Source organism: Giraffa tippelskirchi, chromosome 1, assembly GCF_054371585.1.
Source record: "Giraffa tippelskirchi isolate mGirTip1 chromosome 1, T2T-mGirTip1v1.2.pri, whole genome shotgun sequence".
In the NCBI taxonomy this organism is placed as follows: domain Eukaryota; kingdom Metazoa; phylum Chordata; class Mammalia; order Artiodactyla; family Giraffidae; genus Giraffa; species Giraffa tippelskirchi.
In genome coordinates, this window is record NC_137275.1 from 89,120,926 (window position 1) to 89,146,242 (window position 25,317).

General features: G+C 36.5%; 1 protein-coding gene across 2 annotated transcripts; it reads right to left on the reverse strand.

Annotated features, from left to right (window-relative positions):
* Positions 1 to 374: 374 nt before the first annotated feature.
* CXXC4 (CXXC finger protein 4) lies at positions 375 to 24,801 on the reverse strand. 2 transcript variants are annotated; one of them, XM_081551694.1, is made up of 2 exons: positions 23,716 to 24,801; positions 375 to 4,316 (listed from the first exon to the last, which is right to left on the reverse strand). In XM_081551694.1, exons 1-2 carry the CDS (start codon positions 24,799 to 24,801, stop codon positions 4,272 to 4,274), a joined length of 1,131 nt encoding a protein of 376 aa, XP_081407820.1. In that variant the 3' UTR covers positions 375 to 4,271. The 2 variants fall into 2 exon arrangements, with proteins under 2 accessions (XP_081407820.1, XP_081407734.1); XM_081551608.1 differs by lacking the exon at positions 375 to 4,316 and adding an exon at positions 13,148 to 13,721.
* Positions 24,802 to 25,317: the final 516 nt, after the last annotated feature.

Consider the following 25,317-nt stretch of genomic DNA (forward strand, 5'->3'; position numbering starts at 1 on the left):
CTTTCCTTTAAATACATAACAAAGACAAAAATATATGAAGAAAAAAGATGAACAAAACTAGAATATTTTATGAAAATTTTATATACAGTATTCATTCTGCTGATGTAGGAGCAAGTTTAGAACGAAAAATGTTTTTATCATAAAAAAATTAGACTTTCAGGATCATATGCTGGTTATTTAAAATCTCACAAATAAAAATTTGTTCATGGAAAAAGAGATCTTTTGAATACTAAAGTCCTTTATTCAACAACACAGAAATTTCACAAAAACAACTTTACTGGGCAAATTGAATGTGTTTTTTTTAAGGTTTTTTTTTTTTTTTTTTTACAGTTTTGTACATGCCCCATAAGTAATTTTCTTTAATAAATACACTGTTTTCCAAAACTGCTTTTTTAATAATTGCACAAGCATACATACACCTTACACAAATATCTATTAGAAAATTTAATAGATAACTGCACAGTTCAGAATAGGAGAACACTGTGAAAGGAGTACATTTTGTGGCCCATGTTCCTGAAGTATCTCTGACTTCCTTGCAATTGTGAAAATGAAATCCCTCCTAACATAGTAACTGTCTTTTATTCACTAGGAATACAGATCTCAGTGTGAAACTGCCAAATTTAATAAAAACAAAATCTGAAACACTTAGCTGTTACATGAGAACCAACTGTGTGATATCACTGTGAATCTAGCCATGATCAAAGACCCACAATGGTTTTTTGCTGAACATATTTGACCCTGAATAGTCTGTTCATTTAACTGCTTTCTTTTTTTCATTATTTGATTACAGAGACTATCAGCTTAAAGACTTTATATGCTTTAGTATTAATTGTACAACTTACATGCCAGGGATTCTGAATGAAAGGAAGGGAATATTCCTTTCTTTTAGTGACTGCTTAATATTAACTCATAGGAAGTCTACCATCTCTCGCTTCCTATGAATGTGTTTAGAAGAAGAAAGTTGGGTGTTGGGAATTAAGCAACAGGAGACACTTTTATATATCCTTACCCTGGGGGAAGCCTATTACTGTTCTCCCTCCCAAGAATGGACACATTTCTAGTTTGTAAATATGCCCTCCACTTGTGCACAGACAGGCAGAATCCATCAGAAAGCCACTTTGGGTTGAAGGCCTGGAAAGAGAGAGATTTGCACTCTGATGTTCTTGTGATATTAGGGTGCTGAGTGAGAGCTGACAAAGGAATGGATCCAATGTACTACATGGCAACAGCCCAAGTACTTTCCATAGTCTCCCCAAATGCTGACACATGATAGTATCTCCTCACCTACACCTAGAGAAGGCAAGACTCCTCTGTACATGACCGCTCACACAAAGTTTTTTATTTGGCTTATCTGAGATGTAATTTTTAAGTTGTAAAGATAGCCCACATGAACTACAGCTGATTGCTATCTTCTGAATTTTCTTGATTCTGAATATGAAACATACAGCAAGGAATTGTTAAAAGTTACACTTCATTGGTATTTCAGAATCATAAAAGTGTAAATCTTTCAATCACTCCCTCAGTGCTGCCATGATATGCTTTACAACTTCTCAACACATGAACTTACAAGGAGAAAACTGAGGGGAGGCCAGAGGAGTGATACCTTTCTTCGGCATCACCAAAGGGAACCTTATATGCACCCTCCATTACATAAATAGCTTAACCCAAAACACTAAAAAAAAAAAGGTGGTTTAAAAAAGAACAACATCAGGAATAAAAACACATAAGGAATTCAAGAAAAGCTGCACTTCTCCATATCAATAATTAACAGATTATTTCATTAAAAAATTGAATTCACATGTAAAAAATCACATTTTACAATATACAAATTCATTAATTCTTTAAGAAAACAAACAAAAACACATCAAGACATGCAATACTAGCATGTATTTTAGACTCACAGTACATTGCGATGAGATCTTCATATGTTATCGTATGCCTAATGCAGCCTGAATAAAAGTTTGTTTCAATTCTGTAATAACAATGATCATTTTCCAAAAAGCAAGGCAAGCTTACCATTCAAGTGTGAAAGTAAGTTTTCATTTACTCGTAATTCATTAGCAAATTGGTTAAAAGAAAGTCAAATAAAATTAAAAATGGAACAAGAAAGAACTCATATAGTTCTTATTGGTCCCACAGCAGAAATAGAAATTCTAACTAGAACCTTCAAAGGAATATACATCAAGTAGAAAGCTATCTCAAAATTAATATACAGCATGTTTTAATTTGCGATCATATAATTTTCTTCTCTAAACATGGATAAGTGTAATATATAGTGAATTTTCTTCAGAAAGGCTATTTGACAGTAACTGTAGACCTTGTATCCATACTCTAGGCAAATTAAGTCACATTATTTTTCACATTGGCATTTGTAAGTACCTTCTTCCCCCCTTGCCAGCACTCTAGCAATGAAGTGCTCCTTCTGCTTTTAAAAAAAAATCCTCTATTTTTTGCCATTCAAAACTACAACTAGCCTTTTAAAATTATTCATCTGCTAGTCCTTCTAAAACTTTACAGTTCCTTTCATCACCCTCTCTCTTCTCAAGTTATTTTTCTTCACCTGATCCATGTTGCTCAGTTTTCAGCAGGTCAATGGATGTCACAGGCTAAAATAGCTGGCTAGTGACTAGAGAACAAAAAGATACAGTAACATGGCAACTCGGATACTCTATGTGTTTTTGCTAAACTCTGTCTTATTTCTGAAGCTGAAAACAGTCTTTATAATCTGGGGGGAAAAAAGAGAGAGAGAGGAGAACTAAAATTCTAAGGGATCGTGCCATCACAAATATTTGTCCTAATGGACCAGCCTAAAGAACACTGACTGCAGAAGAAAACCAAACATTATGAGAAAAGGTAGCTCAGGTCCTATGAAGCATTAGCTCCTTTGGTTTGGGGGCTGTTTGCATTTATGGAATTCCACAGACTGTGGCCCTGCCTTCTCAGGAATGGAAGCATCCGGTGATGGTGACGAGAACGGGAATGGGAACCATGGAACATTCCACTGAGGGCCTAGGAGAAGGCCACGGTTTTAACTGGGAGGCTGTGAGAAAGGAAGATCAAAAGAGATTCAACAGCCTCACTTCCATGAATGTGTTTCACTCTTTTGAACTTAAAAATATACCCAGCCATGTCTCAATGCAGGAGGCCTTTATGTAATCAAATTTTAAAACAAAACTACACTTTTAATATCATACATGGAATTTAAACAATTGGATATGTTTTATTAAGTGTTTATTTTTCTCTACCAAAAAAGAAGCAGAAAAATAGGCAAACAAAAAAATACATACAAACAAAAAAAGCCCATGTTGGGCTGGGGGAAAAAAAAGTCAGTCATGAATTTCTCCCCTAAGTATGATACTCTAGCCTGTATCCTAGAAAACACTGTTTAAAGAAAGAAAAAAAAAGTTATACAACAGATTCTGCATGTGTCAACTACTCTGAGTACTCCGTCTTACAGTGCCACCCAAGACAAGTCAACTACACTAAGGATTTGGGAGGTATACCCTTCTGTACAGCTCGTTTGTAAGCAATGCAAGTGCATAACCACTACTCTAATATAGTGCTCAAAAGATTAATTGAAACTTTCCTAACATCTTCCCCTCTTAGAACAATACAACTGAAGGTAACTGCTGGATGCATCATCATCTTTTAGTCTTGTAAAACTTGGCATCAAGTCTCTACGGAAAGATGCGTGGCAAAACACGCCACCGCTGCTGCTGCTCCTAGAACAACTGGCAAAAAAATATTTAAAGCTAAAATTTATTGCTCTAGATTTAACTCGCAGAACCAGAGTGTTGTGAACAAACTGTTAATCTCCATAGATGCTCAGACATGATTGTCTTCTTGTGTCTAAACACACAAAATACAAGCTGCTATCTGTACAGTTTACAGTACTGAAACACATATATTTGAAAATGAAGTATAGATATGTACTTTGCAAAGATACATGATTTTACAGCAGGGGTTTACCCAAACTTATTTTTTACAGCCACTTTCAAAATAGACAACAACTTCACTAGGATAGCTAAATTACATCAAAGAAAGAATCAGTGTATTGAAAGTAAATAGACTGGCCAATTCCCCAAGCTCCCAGATTATTTTTATATGTCTATTTTCTTTTCTTTCCCTTTTCTTTTTGAAGAAACTCCTGTACATAAAATGAAAATAATATCTGGATATTTTCTTCAGTGGTGGACTAAGCAGTTTCTTAAAACAAGACATTAGTTTGCCCTTCACTTCCAAATGCCTTGAAAATAAGATATACTACTGCTTTAAAAGAACCATCGGAATGCTTCAGCGCTGGGAACAGGTGTTCTCTATAAAAAAAGAGCAAGAAAACAAGTTAAGCTTTCTTTCTATGCCAATATAAAATTAGATTTTCTCCTTTACACTTCAGCAATATTTCTAGTCAGCAATACACAAATAATGACTTGCATATTTCAACATTTAATGAAAAAAATAAATGTTTAATCTTAGAATATTACAACAATTAGATTATTGAATTTAATGCTAATTTACTAAATGCAATGATTAAAGCATACTGATCTAAAAAATAGAAGAAACACAGCTTAGAACATGGATGGCAATCAGAAGAAAGGGGAATGTACAAACTACTAACCAATGGACAGATCAACCAGCAAGTGTACTTAAAATCTGTATCTGCTACACATGCAGCCTATGTAAGGCTGATGTTTCAAATTTAGTGAAGTAATTTCTTCATTCTGGAGAATTTCTTTTATGACAGGACAACAACAAATGTAACATCAATATTACTTCTATATTTAACTACTAATGCTAAACATTCCTACATATAATCTAATATGGGCTATACTGAAAAATATACCTCTATTTTAAAATGTCTGCATTTGCAACAAATTAATGTCATATACACAAAATAAACTTACAACTAACCAATGATACTCAATAGAGCAAACGTATCTTTTTGCACCAGAAAAATACTATAGTTTTCCAATGGAGTAACAGGCAACACTAAACATATGAGCAATTCTTTTAACAAGTTTACAGTTACTATGGGGATTTTGCTGGATAAACAGTAGTTAAGCTGTCAAATTTTTCTTTCTATATTAACATTACAGTAGTTCATCATTCCATACTCTTCTTTATAAAACAGAATCACATGAGTATACGTTGAAGGTACATGATGAACAACTAGCTAAGAGTAAATCTTGATATGGGGCAAATTAAAAACTTCCTTTTGTTCCTTAGACCTGTCCAACAAACCTATGGAGCCTATAAGACAGCTGCTTAAGATGAATAAGTATATAAATAGGAAAGTTGAATATTACCAAAATATCTAGGAGGTATAAAAGAACACACTCATATACACACACACTCCTCATAAACACATCTTAAGACAGTGTTAACAGCACCTGGATTTTCAGAAAATATATAAAAATTCTACTACAAATTACTCTTTAATAGTCGAGGTTAGCTTTTATTTACTTTTTCATATATGACTCATTAGGTTGACACAATCCTACCATAGAAATGTTATCTAAAAATTAAACTGTTATTAATTGATTAAGATTCGAATGAAATTTAAATGAATAAAATAACCATGCTGGCTATCTGTACTAAAAAGGATTTTAAAAAACTGTTCTCATAGTCAACACCATATACTTCACAATGAATGCGTTAAGAACAAACTAACACTATCTAATTCAAATTTGCATATAAGTATACAAAAAATATTTAGCTTGTGAGGTATTTTCTAAAAGCACAAACAAAAAGGTCCAAGTGTGGAGAAAAGGGAACCCTCTTACACTGCTGGTGGGAATGAAAACTAGTACAGCCACTATGGAAAACAGTGTGGCGATTCCTTAAAAAAACTGTAAATAGAACTGCCATATGACCCAGCAATCCCACTGCTGGGCATACACACCAAGGAAACCAGAATTGAAAGAGACACGTGTACCCCAATGTTCATCACAGCACTGTTTACAATAGCCAGGACATGGAAGCAACCTTGATGTCCATCAGCAGACGAATGGATAAGGAAGCTGTGGTACATACACACAATGGAATATTACTCAGCCATTAAAAAGAATACAATTGAATCAGTTCTAATGAGGTGGATGAAACTGGAGCCTATTATACAGAGTGAAGTAAGCCAGAAAGAAAAACACCAATACAGCATACTAACACGTATATATGGAATTTAGAAAGATGGTAACGATGACCCTGTATACAAGACAGCAAAAGAGACACAGATGCATAGAATAGTCTTTTGGACTCTGCGGGAGAAGGTGAGGGTGGGATGATTTGAGAGAATAGCATTGAAACATGTATATTATCATATGTGAAACAGATCGCCAGTCCAGGTTCGATGCATGAGACAGGGTGCTCAGGGCTGGTGCACTGGGATGACCCAGAGGGATGGGATGGGGAGGGAGGTGGGAGGGGGGTTCAGGATGGGGAACACATGTGCGCCTGTGGCTGATTCATGTCAATGTATGGCACAAACCACTACAATATTATAAAGTAATTAGCCTCCAATTAAAATAAATAATTAAAAATAAAGGTCCATTATTCCCACAAAAATAGTATTTATTAATATTGTAATCCTTACTCCTCATAGTTGAATATGTCTTCCTCTTTCCAGTTCACTATGCATACCTGGATCCCATCATTTGACTTGGCTGAGGAGAAAAATCCCTTTACTACTTTTTACAATTACCTTTTAAATGATAAATGTACTTGCTCATGACACATATTTAATCATTATTAAAGGTACTTATGAAATTATAAGAAAATATATTCATTCACCCTAATAGTCATAATTTACAACACACATATATAAGCAGTAAATGAAAACTTAGTTTACACCAGATGCTAACTTGCTGCCCGATGCCAACTAAGAATACATTTTATATAAGTATGCATACTTATATAAATGTAGTCATTTTTAACAAGATAAGTTAGATCCAAGCATATCCATGCATTGCAGAATCACATATGAAAAATAAACATGTGCATATATATTCATATATATTCACATTTATGTGTACAGTATATGACATAGAGATGCCAACTTGCTCTCGGATGCCAACTGGAAACAAGACTCTAAGTATATACTTATATATCTTGTATCGTGATAAACATATATGTTTATGAAGATAAACAGAAGAAATATATATGGAGCACATTTTTTAAATAAGATGAACTCCTTATGCCTTAGTTTCATTTTTAAATCTCTCTTCCAACTCTTGGCTCTTCCTCTGCCCCTCTCCACTACTCAACTTTATTTGCAATATTTAGAAAAAGCAAGTTTTATAAAATGCCACCTGCAATCAAAGGTCATGGTTGTAAAGAAAAATAATCACTTCTCAATGCTTGTTAGCACTACAAATTAGATAATGCAAATATGAGAAGGGCTTTCCAGGTGGCACGGTGGTAAAGAATCTGCCTGCCAATGCAGGAGACTCAAGAGATGTGGGTTCTATCCCTGGGTCAGGAAGATCCCCTGGAGTAAGAAACAGCAACTCACTCCAGTATTCTTGTTTGGAAAATTCCACGGACAGAGGAGTCTGGAGGGTTACAGTCCATAGGGTCTCAAAAAGAGTCGGACACGACTGAGTACGCACTAATGCCTGCCTGACAGTCAACTATGAGAAAAGCAGAGAGTTAGTTTTCTTAACTATCATTACCTGTCACAAAATTGCACAGTGATATGTATATATTAGTATGTATGCAATTTTGAGACCGGTATGTATCTCCAAAACAAACAACTCATTGCTAAAGAGGAAGGGAGAAGGTAAGCAGAGATGCTTCTTTTAAAAATTATTTCTCCCTTATATTAAAATCTTTGAGGTTGACCCCTAAAAATGATTAGTTGGGAAATCACCTAAAATGTTTGAGAAAATTTAGGAAAACCACAGGTGCGTTAATTGGAATAAATCTTCAAGGCATTCACCAGAAACTCGAGGTAAGGCTTCTGTTTTATTTCAGGGTTAAAAAAGGTAACAAAACTCTTCAGCATCCCACAGGCCATGCAAAAAGACTGGGTGTATATCCAGCCTCCTACCCAATCTTCACTGGGATCATTGGAAAATTCCTTAAGGCCTGGGCTGAATATTTTTCAGCCAGGACGGGGTAGTAAACTGTTTTCACAGGTAAAATATTGGGCTTAACTATGGGTTCTGATGAAGTCTGTCCTAATTTGGGGCCATAATGAGGTCATCTTTGTAAGAGGACTTCTATTTTAAATGACTGGGGGACTCAGAACAGCAATGTGGGGGATTAAGCACCCTGACCAGCTACCATCGGGTTATATAAATTCACGAGTCCCAGTTGGGGAGTCACACTGTTGATGAGATTACAGTGACTTTCTGGATCTCAGTGATGCTTGCAAGAAATTGTTATCCCTTATCGGGAGTAACAGAGAAGCCAGATTCCCCAGGAAGAGAAGGGAGCACGGAGGTAAAGAATAGAATTGAGTTGATCAGCATTGTTTAAAGCAGCCTTCACAGCTCACGCAGGTGCCAACACTGACAAACAGCAGCCTTGCTCCCAGGAGGCCTGGGGAGAGACCTGCAGCCTAGTTCTCCTTCCGGGACTGCTGTGAAGTGTGTCGGGGGAATTCATCCCTACACGCGCCAGACCAGAACGACCTTCAGGTTTAAAGGAAAGATGGTGACGACGACCCTATATGCGAGACAGTAAAAGAGACACAGATGTAAAGAACAGACACAGATGTAAAGAACAGTCTTTTGGACTCTGTGGGAGAAGGAGAGGGTGGAATGATTTGAGAGGATAGCGTTGAAATGTGTAAATTATCATATGTGAAGTGGATCGCCAGTCCAGGTTTGATGCATGAGGCAGGGTGCTCAGGGCTGGTGCACTGGGATGACCCAGAGGGATGGGATGGGGAGGGAGGTGGGAGGGGGGTTCAGGATGGGGAACACATGTGCGCCCATGGCTGATTCATGTCAGTGTATGGCACAAACCACTACAATATTGTAAAGTAATTAGCCTCCAATTAAAATAAATGAATTAATTAAAAAAAAAGAAAAGATGCTCATCACTAATCATCAGGAAAATAAATAAATAAATAAAGGAATGCCTTCTGTTCTCCTCCTAAATAACTTTGAAAAGAAAATTGTTGAATAACATAACTGTGTAATCCACACCTAAGTACATTTTACATTTACTTCTTTCAAAAAATTGAATACAAAAAATTATCAATATGTCTCTTGCAGAAATGTATTTCAGTTTGATTCTCATTAAATCAGCAATGAAGAAACTATTAAATGACCTAAAAACCAACAGACATCCCCAAATCTGCTATCTTAAGAATTTGAGCATAATTTTCTCTTTTGGTGCTTGCAAGGCAATCACGTGAACTGTGGCATCTTTAGGTTGAGCACACATCTACCTACAAGCAAGCGTGTGAGGTCACTTCAGGTATATCTGACTCCGTGTGGCCCTATGGACTGCAGCCTGCCAGGCTCCTCTGTCCATGGGATTCTCCAGGCAGGAATACTGAAGTGGGTTGCCATGCCCTCCTCCCCACCCAGGGATTGAACCCTTGTCTCTGGCATCTACCTGCATTGGCAGGTGGGCTCTTTACCATTAGCGCCACCTGGGAAGCCTACATACTCGTTTAAAATATGTTCAGTCTAATAAAAACTCATCTCCTAAAAGCTAAAATTGAGTATCCGTATCTTCATACATATTAGTTTATATGGGATTGGCTATTCATGTCTAGCCAGATACATATGTAAAATTTGTTGACGTATTCAGGACACCAAACAAAACTAATCATTTTTAATAAAGCTAGACACAAGTTTTCAAAGACCATATAAAAGACAACTCGATGTTGAAATTTGCTTCAGAATGCATGAAAGTTATAAATTGAGATAATAATTAAGACATTAGGAAATTCTATAACTAAAGTTAAATATATCTTTCCAGTATGTATTCATGTAGTTTCTGATCCAAAGACTCAGTGGTTCACCCAGGCCTTCAAAACTCTATTGTGAAACAGGATGGCTTTAATACAATACATTTTAAGCTGAAGTCAGTATTTTGGGGTACCATTACTCTTATATTCCACAAAAATTTCCCATTTCCCCATTTATTATTAACTGAAGAAGCATAAATCATCCAATCATTTTCTGATCCCCATATAATAATGGGAAGTATGCTTTTTCCACCCAAAACCAAAGCAATTTCAGACTGTAGTTAGCCAACACAGCCTCTTCTAAACTCTTTCGAAGTGTCGTTTTCACTGTGAGAAGCCCCACTACAAGTTTATTAAACTTCTGAGCATCTAAATACTTGAAACTGGAACCTCTTACTGCATTCAATTTACCTCTTTGCAATAGAACTTGAAAACCTTAATGAATCACTGAAATTTCACAATAGGAAATACATAAATAAATATGATAAAGAATACTAAGGCTCATTGTTTGCCTTTAGATATTTGATTATATTTTGTTTTGGCTTCATATGAAACAAACTTTGGAGTGTTGTGGATGAACAAAAGGAAAAGAAATCCTGATGGTAAAAAAAAACCAACCCACTAGTTTTTCTGATTTGATTCAGAGAATGCTAAAATATCAAATTATATAGGTTCTTAATTTTTGTGCTGACAAAATTTCAAAACCTAATTGGAGAAATGGAAAATTGTTTTATGTATACTGTACAATATTGTGAATGTGAAAGCACAAGCACATGCACGTGATTACAAATTTGGATTAGTAAATACGGTCTAAAATTATACCTAGTAAATGTTAGAGACTTTCAAACGTTTTAGGCAAAAATATTCTATATCCTATTTATAAACAGTATATTTTAAAAATCATAATCCAATAACTATAGTAGAATTATTAGCAAGTACAAGTATAGCATAGGTCAGTTAGTTTGAGAGAACAACTAACTTATGATAAATGATAAGCTCACAGTCCAGTAATTCACTGTTCTTATAATAAAAGCAACTTTATATATTTTAATAATAATAATAATACCAATATTTCAATAATAATTCCAATGTGTTAAGATATATGTATTAATATAAGTACACAATGTTTCTATTTTTTAAAGTACACCTTCCTTACTTTCTCTTTTTCTGTTATAAAATGTATATGATATCTATCAGATTAATTTTTCTTATAATTCAGATTCACTTATAACCGTATAAATCTTTGGTATACTCACACCTTATTTTGGCCATGATCCAGATATAAATTAAAAACACCTATCAAATGCCACTAACTGGAATAGACCCCTCTTTAAAAGGGAGAAAAGCACCAAATAAGTAACTGCATAACTTTTATGACCCAAATTTTTAGAGGTCTTAATCATGATTATAAGGAGCATTCCACATTTCTGGTTTCCAAATTGACATCTGTGGCTAGGATTTCTCTGATTAATGGTGGAACCCAGAGATGGCTTTGTCATTACTATTGATTCTGTGTGGTCTATTGCTCCTGCTACTCCCTATGCCTTGCAAATATGAGGGCTCTTCCTTTTCCCTCCTTCAACAAGACCACCACCACCCTCCCCATCACCACTGCAATGGCATGACTTTAAACTTAGGTAACTTTTGTAAATGGAAAGATGAGATTGTATACTAGGTTGGAAAAGTGCTAAATCAAATCAACCTGGTAGTTAAACCAGTAAGAAAAACAACTGTCCAAAGGGAGATGTGTGTATGGGAAAGGAGTTGGTTGGTAGGAAGAATAGTAACAGTTTGACACCAAGATTCAAACTGGCCTACAAGTGGCCAAAAATGCACCCACTTTTGGTCCTAGTATCTAATGTAACTACTTCAGGCAAATGTCTTGATTAAAGCTATAAAGGATCATATTTCAATTACTTTTGATAAAAACACGTCAAACCACATCCTTCCAATAATAAGTAAATTATTGTATTACACATAGGTAGTTTAGTGATGAAAATATCCTTGGATTTATAAAAATAAAATATAATAGGGTGGTATCAGGATAAGCAGAAAGAGGCAACATTTTCAACAATCCAAAAATTTTAAAGATGTTTTTGAAAATTTATTTTAGATACTGTTTCTCACTTACGTATAGGAGGAAGTACGAAAGGAAATGAAAAGTAAAATTGATTTTTAAAAAGTGAAAATTAGGTTAATAAAATCAATACTGTCAAGAATGACACATCTTTATGAAAAATATATACCCAAATAGATATGGTTATATAATAAATGAATCTGAATATACATATGAATATATGAATTCATATATATGGCAAAGCCACAAGTTAAATGATTCTATCTGCCCTCAAAATCACTCTACTGATTACTGTTGACTGCAATAATACCTTTAGGTGAGATCACTGCAATTAGTTATTGAAAAACCACCAATATTCTCTTCATGATCAAGTTGTTGGGCAATTTAAAAAAAATTTTTTTTTTTAAAGCAGACAGTGAACTAACTGTCTCCTCATACTGAAAAGAAGAAATATTCATGTTAAATGTGAAAAAACAGGCGGTCACTTAAAAAATTAAGAGGTGGTTTTTAAAATTCAAAAGTTACGATTTGGACAGCCTCTAACTTACATTCAAGTAAAATACAACAGTTATACCTAATCTCTATAAAGAATTCAAATTATAGTTCCTCTCTTTGATTATTACAGATCTCAGAATTTGAGAAATACTATTTTTTCTATATTACATAAAATCCAAAAAGAAGTTTAATAGAAATTTTCGCTTGGACTCAGTTCTGTAGTGTTTTGAATGTAGCCACTTAACTTCAGTTGGTTCAGAATCTTCTATGACAAAAACCCAACTCCTGAGATAGACCCAGCCTAGAAATCAAAGCAGGTTTTATGTCCATTAATTACTTGGAGGAATTTAGGGAAAATGCCAAACATTTCACAGTTATTAGATGTTATTGTAAAAAATATATATATATATATACTTGATTAAAACTATACTTCATGTCAATGTATGGCAAAAACCACTACAATATTGTAAAGTAATTAGCCCCCAACTAAAATAAATAAATTTATTAAAAAAAAACAACTATACTTCTGAGAATCACATGTTGCTTTTGGAGTTTTTCTTTTAAAAAAAAGTTTTTTTTAACTAACTGCAGTTGACATCACATCAAATATTTAAATTTCACGATCACTTTGACTTTTTGGTTTCTTTCCTTAATTTTCTTTTTAAATAATAAAATTAAGAGGTACATAGTCAACAATTATAATTTAATCAACTTATTACATGTTATCTCTTTGGAAATGCATTTTAGTTAATTTCCATCATTAAGAGGACACACACTCTTAAGCGTCCTCTACTAACAGGGTATCAGCATATCTTGTGCTGAGCAAGTCCTTAAAAGTCAAGTTTCTCCTCAGGGAATTTCCATGTACTACTTCTTTTTCTATGTGTATCACATATGCTCCATCTTGATGCAAACATAGTCACAACTGCATAGTTAACTAACTAGCAGAGTAAATTAACAAGCCTAACATTTTTCAGGCATAGGATTCATAAGACATAATTAATATTTTTTCCATCTATTTTCTGGAGTCTTTTCTATATGCGCAATTCTGTATTTTCCAGGAAGTTCTCTGAATTACCACTTAAAAATTACCCTGATAATTTGAACAGTTAGTTGTTTATAGATGCTGAATGGCCTCTATCTTCCTAAACTCCATCATCAATTGGAGCATTAGTTTTCCCATTCTGTCATTTCAATGTTTCCAATTGCAGACTTGAACAAGTTACTCTAAAGAGAAATTAGAAGGAAAAAAAAAATTCTAGTCAGTTGACAGGAAACTATTTTTTCCACTAAGGTAAATGAAAAGAAATGATGCTGAGTGTTTCTAGTGAATCAAACCCAAACTTGTGGCATCTTTCAAAAAAGTTTGAGGCATTAACCATTTCTAGTAATTTCTTATTTAAATGAGACTCAAGAAGAAGACCTTGAACATGACAGTCCTTTCTGCCAGAATGCTCCTTTTTTAGTTCCCTTTAATTTGTAACACTACAGTCTGCCTGCCTCCCTCCCTTCCTTCTTTCCTTCCTTCTTTTACTTCTTTCTTTCAATATGGCCCTTTCCCTTATTCAGGTCACACAAAGGTTTCCAGTACTCTATAAAATACACTTGAAATAACAAGTCATACTGTAGATTCTCACTGTGTTCAAATATTCAAGGCAAGTATTTCTTTTCTTTTCTTATTCCTTGAAAAATTCTGGAGTACTAATAGAAAACAATACTATACCACATAACCACATGAGGTAGCTAAGTAGAAATCACAACTGCAGTATGTGTTTCTTATCTAGATCTGGGAAGAACTAAGCCAAGGATGAATCAAGGAATTCCAAGGCTTTTACATAGGTGTGAGACTGCATTCAAAGTTTTCTAAAATTACAGTCATATCATTGAAATGTGTCCATTTTGTGGACTGAGAATAAAGAATGTAATTAGGAAGCTAAGTGGCTTGGCTGAAAGAGTAAGATGTAGAGTTATGGAGTTACATGGGTATTTTAAGATGGTAATTAGAAATAAAGAAAAGTTTGAGTTCTGTAAGCCAAGGTGTATGTATGTGTATATGTGTTTCACAGTGCTTGCTTACATATCTTAGAAAATAATAGTTCCTCAGTTCAGTTCGGTCACTCAGTCATGTCTGACTCTGTGACCCCATGGACTGTAGCACGCCAGGGTTCCCTGTCCATCACCAATTCCCAGAGCTTGCTCAAACTCATGTCCATCGAGTTGGTGATGCCATCCAACCATCTCAACCTACCTAAACATATTTTGAATGGAACTTATCAAGGGTTTACCATATGTTAAGTATACACCATGTATTTATAAATCTACCTCATAGGTACAGACCTGCTTGAGAGAAGACACACTACTTATAGAAACACGTTTAAATTTTACTCTCTATCTTGTTAACATCATTCCATTTACAAATATAATTTCCTTCCTCACTACGTATCTGTTCAGTAGAGTTGCTGCTGTCACTAAACTAGTGTTTTTCAAACTTTTTTGACTGCAACCAAGTTAGAAATACATTCTACACAGCAACCTAGAACATGTGCACACATTTATGTGTACATACATAATTAAAACAGAAGCTTAACAATATGTGCTCTTACTACATATGATGCACTCATATATTTTCTCCTCCACTCTAATCTATTCTACTTTCTAAAAATCCTGGCCATAAGCCAACACATTGGTTTCATATACCACCAATGTGTTATCTACAAGTTCATGCCATACAAATAACATATACATGTGAAGAGCATCACATGAGGAGAATTGAAAACCACTCCACATCATAACATATTTAACATAGACAGCAGCCTTATATAGAAGATTCAATATTTATAGCCTCTGGATTTTAAAGGCTGGTGTTCTCTATTTTGCTTTTCAGGAATGAAAATTAGAGCATACAACGTATTTAGGGTTGTTAGAAGAGTCCACATCTCACTTCATATCCATCTACGTACAACTGAGAATTTTATCTTTTTTACTTGTTCTTGACTCCATTAAAACCCATCCTGATCTCATTTAACCTATAAATAAGACATTTACCATAGAGAAGTCTTTCCACAGCACAGTTATTTTTCTGCCACCGATTCACCGTCACTCATAAATCATCATTTCCACACAATTAAACTTATAGAGTCTATTATTCTTTAAAAAATTCATTTCATCTCCTTTCACTCATAAAGTTTTGGAGAAAATGTATCTTCTCTGGAATTTGCCAGATTTGCTGAAATGTACAGAAATGCCCATGACTCTTCCTGATCTATAAATTTATCCCTTTCTTCTCTCATCCTACTTGATCTCTATCCTTTTGATACAATCAATCATCCAGAGGTTTTTTTTTTTTTTTTAAGTCCTTGAGCAAGAAACAGCACTTTCAGCACAGTTTCCCCGATAGTTTGACACTTTTGTTCATTTGCTCCAGAATGTCCTCTGAAACATGAATTTAGATGAAAATGAGACCCAAATAGGATCCCATTTTCCACCCATCTTGGATGCCTTCTTTTACTTACACTCTGAAATTATCCTACCAAATGTTTCAAAGGCATAAGTAAATATAAAAACATCATCTAAAACACAATCTGTTTTTCCTTGTCTCTGAGTCAGCTGCCACTCCACTGAACTTGAGACTTAGCTCTGACTTCCAAACCAAATGTACTAAGTCAAGTATGAAAACGTTATCTTCCCCTCTCTATAGTTTCCATTCTCGGCAAAACTTCTATAACTGCTGAAGCAAAGCAGACATCCATATCCTGTCTTTACAAAACTCCTTCTAGATACTGCATTGCAGCCTGCTTGCATATTCCTTTCTCCCTTGTTTTTAAAGCTTTCTTGGTTAGTATTTCAACTATTTTAGGACTTAACATTATTTTCTCCCAGAAAACCACCAGCCTTTTTTACTATTGCTCACTTTCTTCATTTCATAAATGCTCTTTTCTTAATAAGAGAAAAAGCTCTGCATAGTCAGTTCATTTTTTAATCTCAAAATGTTTATCTACCTGTTTAATTTCATACACTCACACACATACATACACACATACCCCTATCTGCTGAAACAAGAGTAACTCTACAATTTTTCAGTATTTGTTAAATATATTATCCAATCAGAATTTGTGATCAGCATTTAACCATTTCTTACAATGATTTTCCTAAACTTACTAATGCACATTTAGAACAACTCCCTGTGTCTGCCCAAATACAGAAAATAATAGCTAAACAAAGGTACTGAGTTGGTAAAGTGAAACACACTCACACACACACAATCTTATTAAAAAGATACAGAAATAATTGGTAGTAGTATGCCTTTGGTGAGGAAGGAGGAAGAGCACTAAATTATCTAAATTGGCTCACCACGGTGACAAAGGTCACTAGGTAACCTGTGCAGATTTCCCAGGCTTTTTACAATACAGGTACAAGAACAAGGGAAACTTGTTTATCAGGTTTATACCTTTCCAAGTGAAATCAAGCCAGAGCTTTGGTGAACTGTATGATTAAAACAAATATTCAGAAAACTTAAAACCACAAAATAATCTATCTAGGCTTTAAGTCCTGATAACTACAAATAACTTGCTGATGTACAGAATTATCTGTAAATATAATCATCTTCTCTACTTTTTATTGATGACTTTAAATTAGGGGAACGAGAAATCATATAGCATCTTTCAGGATGCAGAGACTATGAACCTACATACAGTATCAAAGAGTTGTAATGAAGGTTGATATTGTTATGTCCATTTCACAGTTGAGGAAATGTTCAGAGAAGTTATGCTGATGGAGCTAACTAACATTGTTCCACTGGTAAGTTACCTGAAACTGGTAGCTCCTCCCACCACCTAATCATCTAAATGTGGCCACGTGGCCCAAATACAAATTTAATTATAAAAGAAATGAAAAGCCAAGAAACTAGTAGTATGTTTTCTAACTAGAATTTATATTTGGTTTTATATCAGCCAAAGAAATGCATCTTTAGCCATTAGTTCTCTGAAAAAGCAGTTGTTTGCTTTGCCACTGTCTTTAGAGTACGAAACGTACCATGAAATAAAGAGGTTAAATATCAAAACACAGAAACCCAGATTTCACAGGCTCACTCTCATATCTGGCTTTGGATTCTCATGTTCTTGAAATAAATTAAGAGAAAGCCCTGAAGTTTCACAGAGGAAAAAATATTTTTCCTAATGTTTTAGAGTAGAAGTTAACAAGCCTGCTGGGATCCTTTTAGCCCCTGCAGAGCTAAGTCTTCAACATTATTAAATGGCTGTCGCATCCGAAGTATGGTGCAACATAACTCAATAAACAACAGAAAACATATGATGCTGGATGGAGGGAGGCTTTTTGATTACCCTGCAGAATAATTCAATTTCAGGACAGGTGTTTGCATGTGATGGAACAAGATGTGAATGAAGGATAAAACCACCCGTGTGCCCCTCCTCCAATAATTTGAAACTGCTAAGGATAATAGCATAAATGCTTAATGAATAAAGTATGTTAAGAATGAACAGAAGCACTGCAGGACAAATAAAGAAATTAAATTATATATGCACAAAATCCTCAAAACTTATACCAATCCCACCAAAAAAGTACTTTCTTGAAAACAAGTTTTGTAAAAAAAAAAAAAAAGACTTTTTCCAGAGTGCTCTACCTCTCCAGCCAAGATCATCTGACATTCTAATCAGTGACTGAAAAATCACACTTATAAAATGACTTTACCATTACTTTGGGTTCATTACTACTTTTTAAAAACCAATCTAAAAATAAGAGAACTAAAAGAGAAGTAGTCCTTTCTCCAACTTGCATATTTACATGGGCCTTTCAATAAATCTTGAATTTAACCTATTAAGTAGTGATTTTTATATGATGAATGAATTTATTTTAAATATTTTGTATAATTTGAATAAAAATAAACATAAAAAACTGAAGCATAACCATGCTTGAGAAATGTTTGGATAGCAGGACATTTTGTTATGTTTTTCCAAAGCAAAAACAAAAATTGAATTGTTTTCTAGTAAAAGTAAACTAGTATAAACCAATCTGACCAACTCAGATTGAACAGTAAGTTGTAGGAACACCAACTACTTCAGAAGAGTTTTTTAAAGACACACTAAAACCTATTCCTGGAGAAAACTCCAGTAATGTTTTATGTTTATATCCAGAAGGAATATTCTACCAGCGTCTTCACAGTCACCCCAACATAGATCTTCAATCTCCAACGGTGTACTCTAGAGCAAATATGGATGAAACGCCCATCATTTTTGACACACCTTTCAATTTTCAGTCTTACAGACTATTTTATTAAATTGTCCTGTATTTGTCAATCTGTAAGTCTGAACTGTGCAAAAGTCTTAACTATTCACCCAGAAAAACAGTTGACTAACGAAAATATGTAACAATGCTTCAGTAATCAATTCATTAAAAGGTTTAAAAATCAAGTAATTTTTATCTACTTCATCACTGGATACACTTTCCATTCTTGTTTAAAATATCCAAATATTCTTATATGATTAAAGTCTAAAGTTTGTTTTTGTTCTTATCGGCTTCTGATTTTTTAAAAATTTTGTTTGGTGATGACTGAATTTCAAACAAACATTCTTATAGGATAATTTACAAATGCTTTTAATTTGTTTTCATTTTACTATTCCTAATTGTCATCCAAAAGGTTGCTTAGAATTTACATGATGTTTGGATAGGAAAGGGAATGATTTTCATTTAGGAACTATTTTAAAATGTGTGATTCTTTTAAAAACAACTTTGACTACCTTGTACTAAATCTAGTGATGGAAAGAGAATCTGATTGGACTTGTATAACCCTTTGCTGCCTTGGCTACAAATCTATTTTCTGACTTCAGCCAAAGCTGAACTTTTCTGTGCTTTTTTCTTAACATTTATGAAATTCTGGATCTTTTCTCTATGTTGTTTCTATATTACATTCCAGTGTTAATATATTATCATTCTGTTTGAACTTATTGAAAAATTTCCTCTTTCCTTTTAATAGTTATATATTTACATTTTCCAATCAAAACAAAATTTTGTTTTTATACTGGCATGGTTCTGACTCTTCAATCTGAAAACCCATTTTTGAATTATGATATAAAATGATAAACCGCTATATATCACAATTTAAGATATGAAACATTCATATTTTACCTCATTTTTTTTGTCACCAACTTCAAGAACTTATATGACATGTTTAATTGGTGACTGGTTTCACTATTTAACCATACAGATTCTGAATCTGAGTGACACAACTGTTTTATGTGTGAGTCTACAAATGCATTTCTCTGGGTAGCATGTGTCACCTTCCTGCACAAACTGCAGACAACACTCTGTCCAGACTCTTACAATTGCCATTTGTGTGGTTGGGGCTCTGAGAACTTAACACCCTCCTTTAAAAGACTCTTCTAAATCCAGTCATCAAGTGCAGGGCAATACCTGGATGTTTTCCACTAGACCCCTTAGGAGCCTGACCTAACTTGTGGAAAATAATTTAGGGCCTGTACATTCAGCAGATAAATTTTGAAAAGAGAGAGGAAAAAAGACTGCCCTTTCTCCTGACTTTCCAGTTTCTCAGCCTCTTCACTCTAACATGCCTCTTCACTCTAACATGCCTCTTCTAAGTCCCCTGTCCAGCTCAGGAAAAGCCTGAGCTGTGTACCCAGCAGCAGAGAGCCAGGAGTGGGGGCAGGGAACACTCCTGAGGCACTGCTGACTAATGTAATTCCATAAATCAGCTAATGGGAGAGAAACCAGACCTGTGTGGTCTCTAATGCTGTCCCACAGAGATCAATCATGTCACCTGAACAACGTTCAGGGAGTAAGAGAGGCTGGGGTGGCCCACGGGACAACTTTCTCCCTTGAGTAAGACTAGGTTGAGAGATTTTTAAAAGTTAGATCTTAGGATAAGAAATGTAACTGCTGTGAATATAAAAACTAAAGGAATACCTTTGTATGAGATTACTTTTGTATGAGACAAAGGTCTATCATAGAACTTATCATAATATATGATGTTTCTTAAAATAGTTTAGAACTTAATATTAACCATTTAGGATACAAGCTCTTAAGATAAGTTTTGTCACACAGGGGCATACAGCATGACTGCTTTGAATAATCAGTGATAATTTTTTAGTACAGCAATTGATTAAACAAATAGTGTTATATGCAACTATACAGTACACAATAACACCAAAAAGCTAAATTTATTTTATGTGCATTTTTATAATATGAAATACTATAAAGCGGTGATTTTGTAAATATATTTTTAAGGAATTAAGATGCTCTTTGCATGAGACTTATCAGGAAAATGTGGAAATAAGTAAAGCAATTTTAAAAGGAATGCCAGAGGGGAGGCTTTAAAAAATGTGGGCAAGAGGCCCAACACACCCATGTGAGTCTGTCTTAATTTCAGTTTACTCACCCTGAAAATCTGATTATGCCTCCAGTCCTTGGCATGAGAATAAGTCAAAGGAAAGACAAGCACGTGGGATTTGAAGTGATAAATACTAGTATCAGTGATGACTATAATCCAGATATTAATTTAAAGCCAATAAATATTAGCTACTGAACTTACACCTGAAATCCACAGGTAATATCCATAATGAATCTCCAAATTACTATCCTCAGCTCCGGAGTCTATCTGACATCTAAAACATCTCCACAGATGATGATAAGTTACAGAAACCAAATTAGAGAGGGAGGCAGGTCAGCAGGGGGACTTTGCACCATCCTGCAACCACTGTTTCAGCTCTGGTTCAGTCATGTAAACCCTGTCACTCTGACATGCGTCCAGCTGGGTTCCTACAACCATAACTGTGTGGTTACACATGTGCTTAAGGCAATCATGCTGTCTTTCCTTTTAAAAATGACCTAGATAGACTCTTAGCCAATTAATTTTTTTTTCTTTCTTTCTGCCAAATTGCATTCCACTAATAATCTTAGCCTTGAACCAAGAACAATTCTCTGGTAGGAAAGGGTATATAGTTAGGAGAACATCTTCAGAGAGCTCTACAAAGAGAGAAATACGTTTCCCCTCTATCTACATCCCACTTTCTGAAGATCAATAGAACTTTTTGCATGTGAATTTTTAAAAAGAAGAAAAGGTAATACTATGGAATTTTGTGATTAAAAAAAAAACCTAAGGAACTTAAAGATCACAAGAAGTTTGTGAGAAAACTATCAAAAGGAAGAAAAAAGAAACTTATGAAGTTTGTTTAGACTAATAAACCAGCATAGAAACTTGTGCAGAAAACCTACTGGTATTCATATTAACTTGTTCAGAGAGGTTGCTTACTAAATAAATCAGAATTATTCAGTGGTCCTACCTACTACATACAATAAATTGGGATGCAGGCAGTACACAGGTCTAGCTAAAGATGAAGTCCACTTAACCACAGCAAATCTATAATTCTAGATTCTATAATTCTAGATGCTATAGTTCAAGGGTAAAAAAATTAAAGCCAGGTAGTGCTCATCGACTAAGCATTAACAGAAGGTTTAAGTATGAACTGAGTTTTAATTTCCCATGGGCCTTAGAAACCTTAAGAAATTATAATAAATTAATCCAGAGAAGATCATTCAAAGCTAAAAACAAATTTTTGCCACCTAAGAAAACACATGATCTATGCTTTTATGATTGCTATCATCTTTGCTTATGATTGCTATCATCTTTGCTTAAGAAGAGTTGCCAAAGGGAATGTAATAAACCACCCCAGAATAAAGTCAAACTTTCAGCAGACATGGGTTCTCTTATAAGGAGGAATAAATGCAATATTTTGATGGAATTGATCATAATCGATGATGATATCAACATAATACTTGTTTGAGGAGAATTACAAAGTGCTATTTGCTTTGATTTATATTAATAAAACTTAAAAAAATCTGTATCTTATTTACGTCCAAACCTGCAAAGATCTTTAACTCTTCTCCTTTCAAAGGCCAGTCCTTCTTGGAGAAAACTACTTTAAGCAATGTTCACAATTTTTAAAAGAATATGCAGGTTTCCCTCTTATGAGAACTTGTGAGAACCACTCTCAGCCTACAGTCCAGCCCATAGAATATTCCCTAATGCTAAATCCACCACCTATATATGAGCATTTAGCCATCTACTCTGTATATTATATCAAGAGGCTAAATATGATTATCTGTCCATATTTCATTACTAAGTGTATCACCAAAGCCATTTACTTCTGATTTTCTGTTTTGATCAGGTCACTGTATGAAATTTCCACCAAACACATCAATCTTTTTCTTTAACATAACCAAAAGCCTAATTTAACAAGTACTTTAGTGATAATCTGTACATTGTTTTCAGCACACATAGGAAAAAGAAACTGTCATTGACCATATAGTGTATCAACCAAAACAGTGCTTGATGTATAGAACGATTTTGTGACCACAGAGTGGTTTGTTAAACACAGTACCCCAAGTTTATATTTTTTGTAACTGAGTTTTAGGAATCCTTGGTTTCTAAACTATGTAAATAAAATAATTCTTAAATAAAATTACCATATAACCTGCTACAAATTTTCATCTCTCCTTAAAAAAACTGCAAGCGGTGTTCAGTATTCTCTACTATTTCCCCTTTCTGAAAAAATACCAACTATGCAGAAAATAAAATGGAAAACAGAAAAATTTTGTCATGGTAAGGAAAAAAAATTAGAGTGTAGAAAATTCCCTTTTGAATGCATGCATGTTAGTTTCAATGATCACTCTGTGTGTGTGTGTGTGTGTGTGTGAGTGTAAAAGGGAATGTAGGCTTGTGTGCCACAAACTGTGTCCTCACAGTTACAACTGGGTCACTAATAGGTCTCTCTTGCCCAGTGTAAGTATACAGAACGTGATGTATCCGACCCTTTGGGCAAACATGCTTTTAAAAATAATAATAAGGGGGAAGGGGGCATTTTAAACCACCGAGGGAAATTTCTGACCATACTGAATGTGAAACTTCTGATTTTTCAAACCAATTACCTTGGTGTTCCTCCTAGAGCTAAAAAAAAAGGAGGGGCGCCCTCCCGCATCTGGAGGGCGGTTCCAGGCGAAGTGCAGGTGGGGAGGGGGCGAGGAGAGGCCATGCCCTCCACAAACCACCACCAACTGTATCTTACAACCTGAATGCAACTTCAGGAAAAGGGTACTGCATCTTGAAGCCAGACAAGAAGCCCTGGAGGGGAGAGGAGAGGGGAGTGAGGAGGGAAGGGGGGAGACTGGGAAACAAGAAATCATCTCCTCTGACCTCTAGCGAAGTGCCAGGTTTTTTCTTTAGCTCTTCACATTTCCTAAATTTGCAGATCTGGTGTCCCGTTTTGCGGTTCCTGCAACTGCTGCAGACGCCACAGTTGATGAGCCTCTTGCAGGGCACGCAGACCCCACACCTTTTCCTCTTCTTCTTGGCCGGGTTGGCTCCGCCAGCTCCCCCTGAGGAGGACGAGGAGGAGGAGGAATGGTTCTGCGGGCAGTCTGCCAGGTTGGCAATTTGAAACGCACTGTCTGTGACGGCTGCTGAGGCTGCTGCGGGGGAGTGAAGGGCTGTCATGACGATGACCCCTGGAGGTAATGAGATGCCCCCTAAAGCCGGGATAGCGGAAAAAGTCCCCACGCGCTCGGGGAGATTCATTATCTCTGCTTCAGCAGCGCCGCATTTGAGCTTGTTCATGCATTCCCCCGCCAAAGGTCTGCAGTGTTCAGGGGATAAGGTGGAGAGGAAATTAGTATTTGCCATTTGCAACGATGGCTCTGGCGGGCAGCCAGCTTTCCCCAGCCTCTGGGAGTCGTTTCGGTGGTGCATGCTGGTCCTGCCGCCACCACCGCCGCCGCCGCCGCCGCCACCGCCGCCGCCGCCGCCACTGCCACCACCGCCACCGCCGGCGGGGAGGATCGCCGAGGAGGAGGCGGAGGAGGCGGCGGCGGCGGAGGAGGATTTCCTACCGCCCCCACTGCCCCCGCCGCCGCCCCCACCACCGCCGCCGCCGCCTCCCCCGCCGCCGCCCCCGCCCCCGCCGCTGCCCCAGAGCATGGCGGTGGCGGCGGCGGCGGTGGCCGCGTTGTCGCAGTTCCAGGGGGACATGCCGATGCGCGCGGCGGCCGCGGCGGCGGCGGCGCTGCTGGGGAAGATGGGGGTGGTGATGCGCGCGATCTTGGCCGCCTGCGGGAAGGCGCCCCCGTTGGTCTTGTAGAAGGAGGTGGCAAAGGAGCGGTAGCGCTCCATCTCCGAGTTGTAATCCACAAGGCTGTTCAGGGACCCCTCGGGCAGGTGGCTTTCCTTGGGCAAGCCCGGGGCCTCCGGGCTTGGCCCGGGCTCCACGCAGACATTGGTGTTCATGGTGCAAGGGGGAAAGAAGGGGTGCAGGGTGGAAGTGGGGACCGTCTGGTCCGACACCTGGGTGGGAAAGGGGGGAAGGTGGGGGGGAGGGAAGGGGGTGATGGTGATGTTGGGGTGGGGGCCGAGGCTGGAGGGGAAAGTGGGTCCGGGTGGGGAGAGCAAGGTGAGGACTGCTTTATTCCTCTCTGGGGCGCATTTCCACAGACGGTGAATTCCCAGGCAGCGTCTTCCTTTGCATTATCCTCCAACTGTTACAACTAAAATAAAGAAAGTCATTCCAACGAGCTGCACGAGGAAAAAGATGAAAAAACAAACAGCCTCCCTCACTACCTCACTGCAGACACAGAAAGCTCCCACATTCTTCGTCAGGTCGTTTGCATAACAATCAAGACGTGACACCCCCCCCCCATTCCCATCCTCCCCCCACGCTCCCAACCCTGCTCTCTCCCTCCCCAGAGCACACCACGGCTCCTCCCCCCTATTCTTATAACCCTCCTGAGAAAATGTATTAATAGC

Bases quoted from the DNA above. Each gene is read 5' to 3' on its own strand.
- CXXC4 (XM_081551608.1), bottom strand. From the start codon at position 24,801: ATGAACACCAATGTCTGCGTGGAGCCCGGGCCAAGCCCGGAGGCCCCG. The intron at 13,722-23,715 runs GTCAGAGGAGAT...ATTTCTCTTTAG, and splicing joins AACCTGGCACTTCGCTAGAG to AGTAACTTGTTCAAGTCTGC.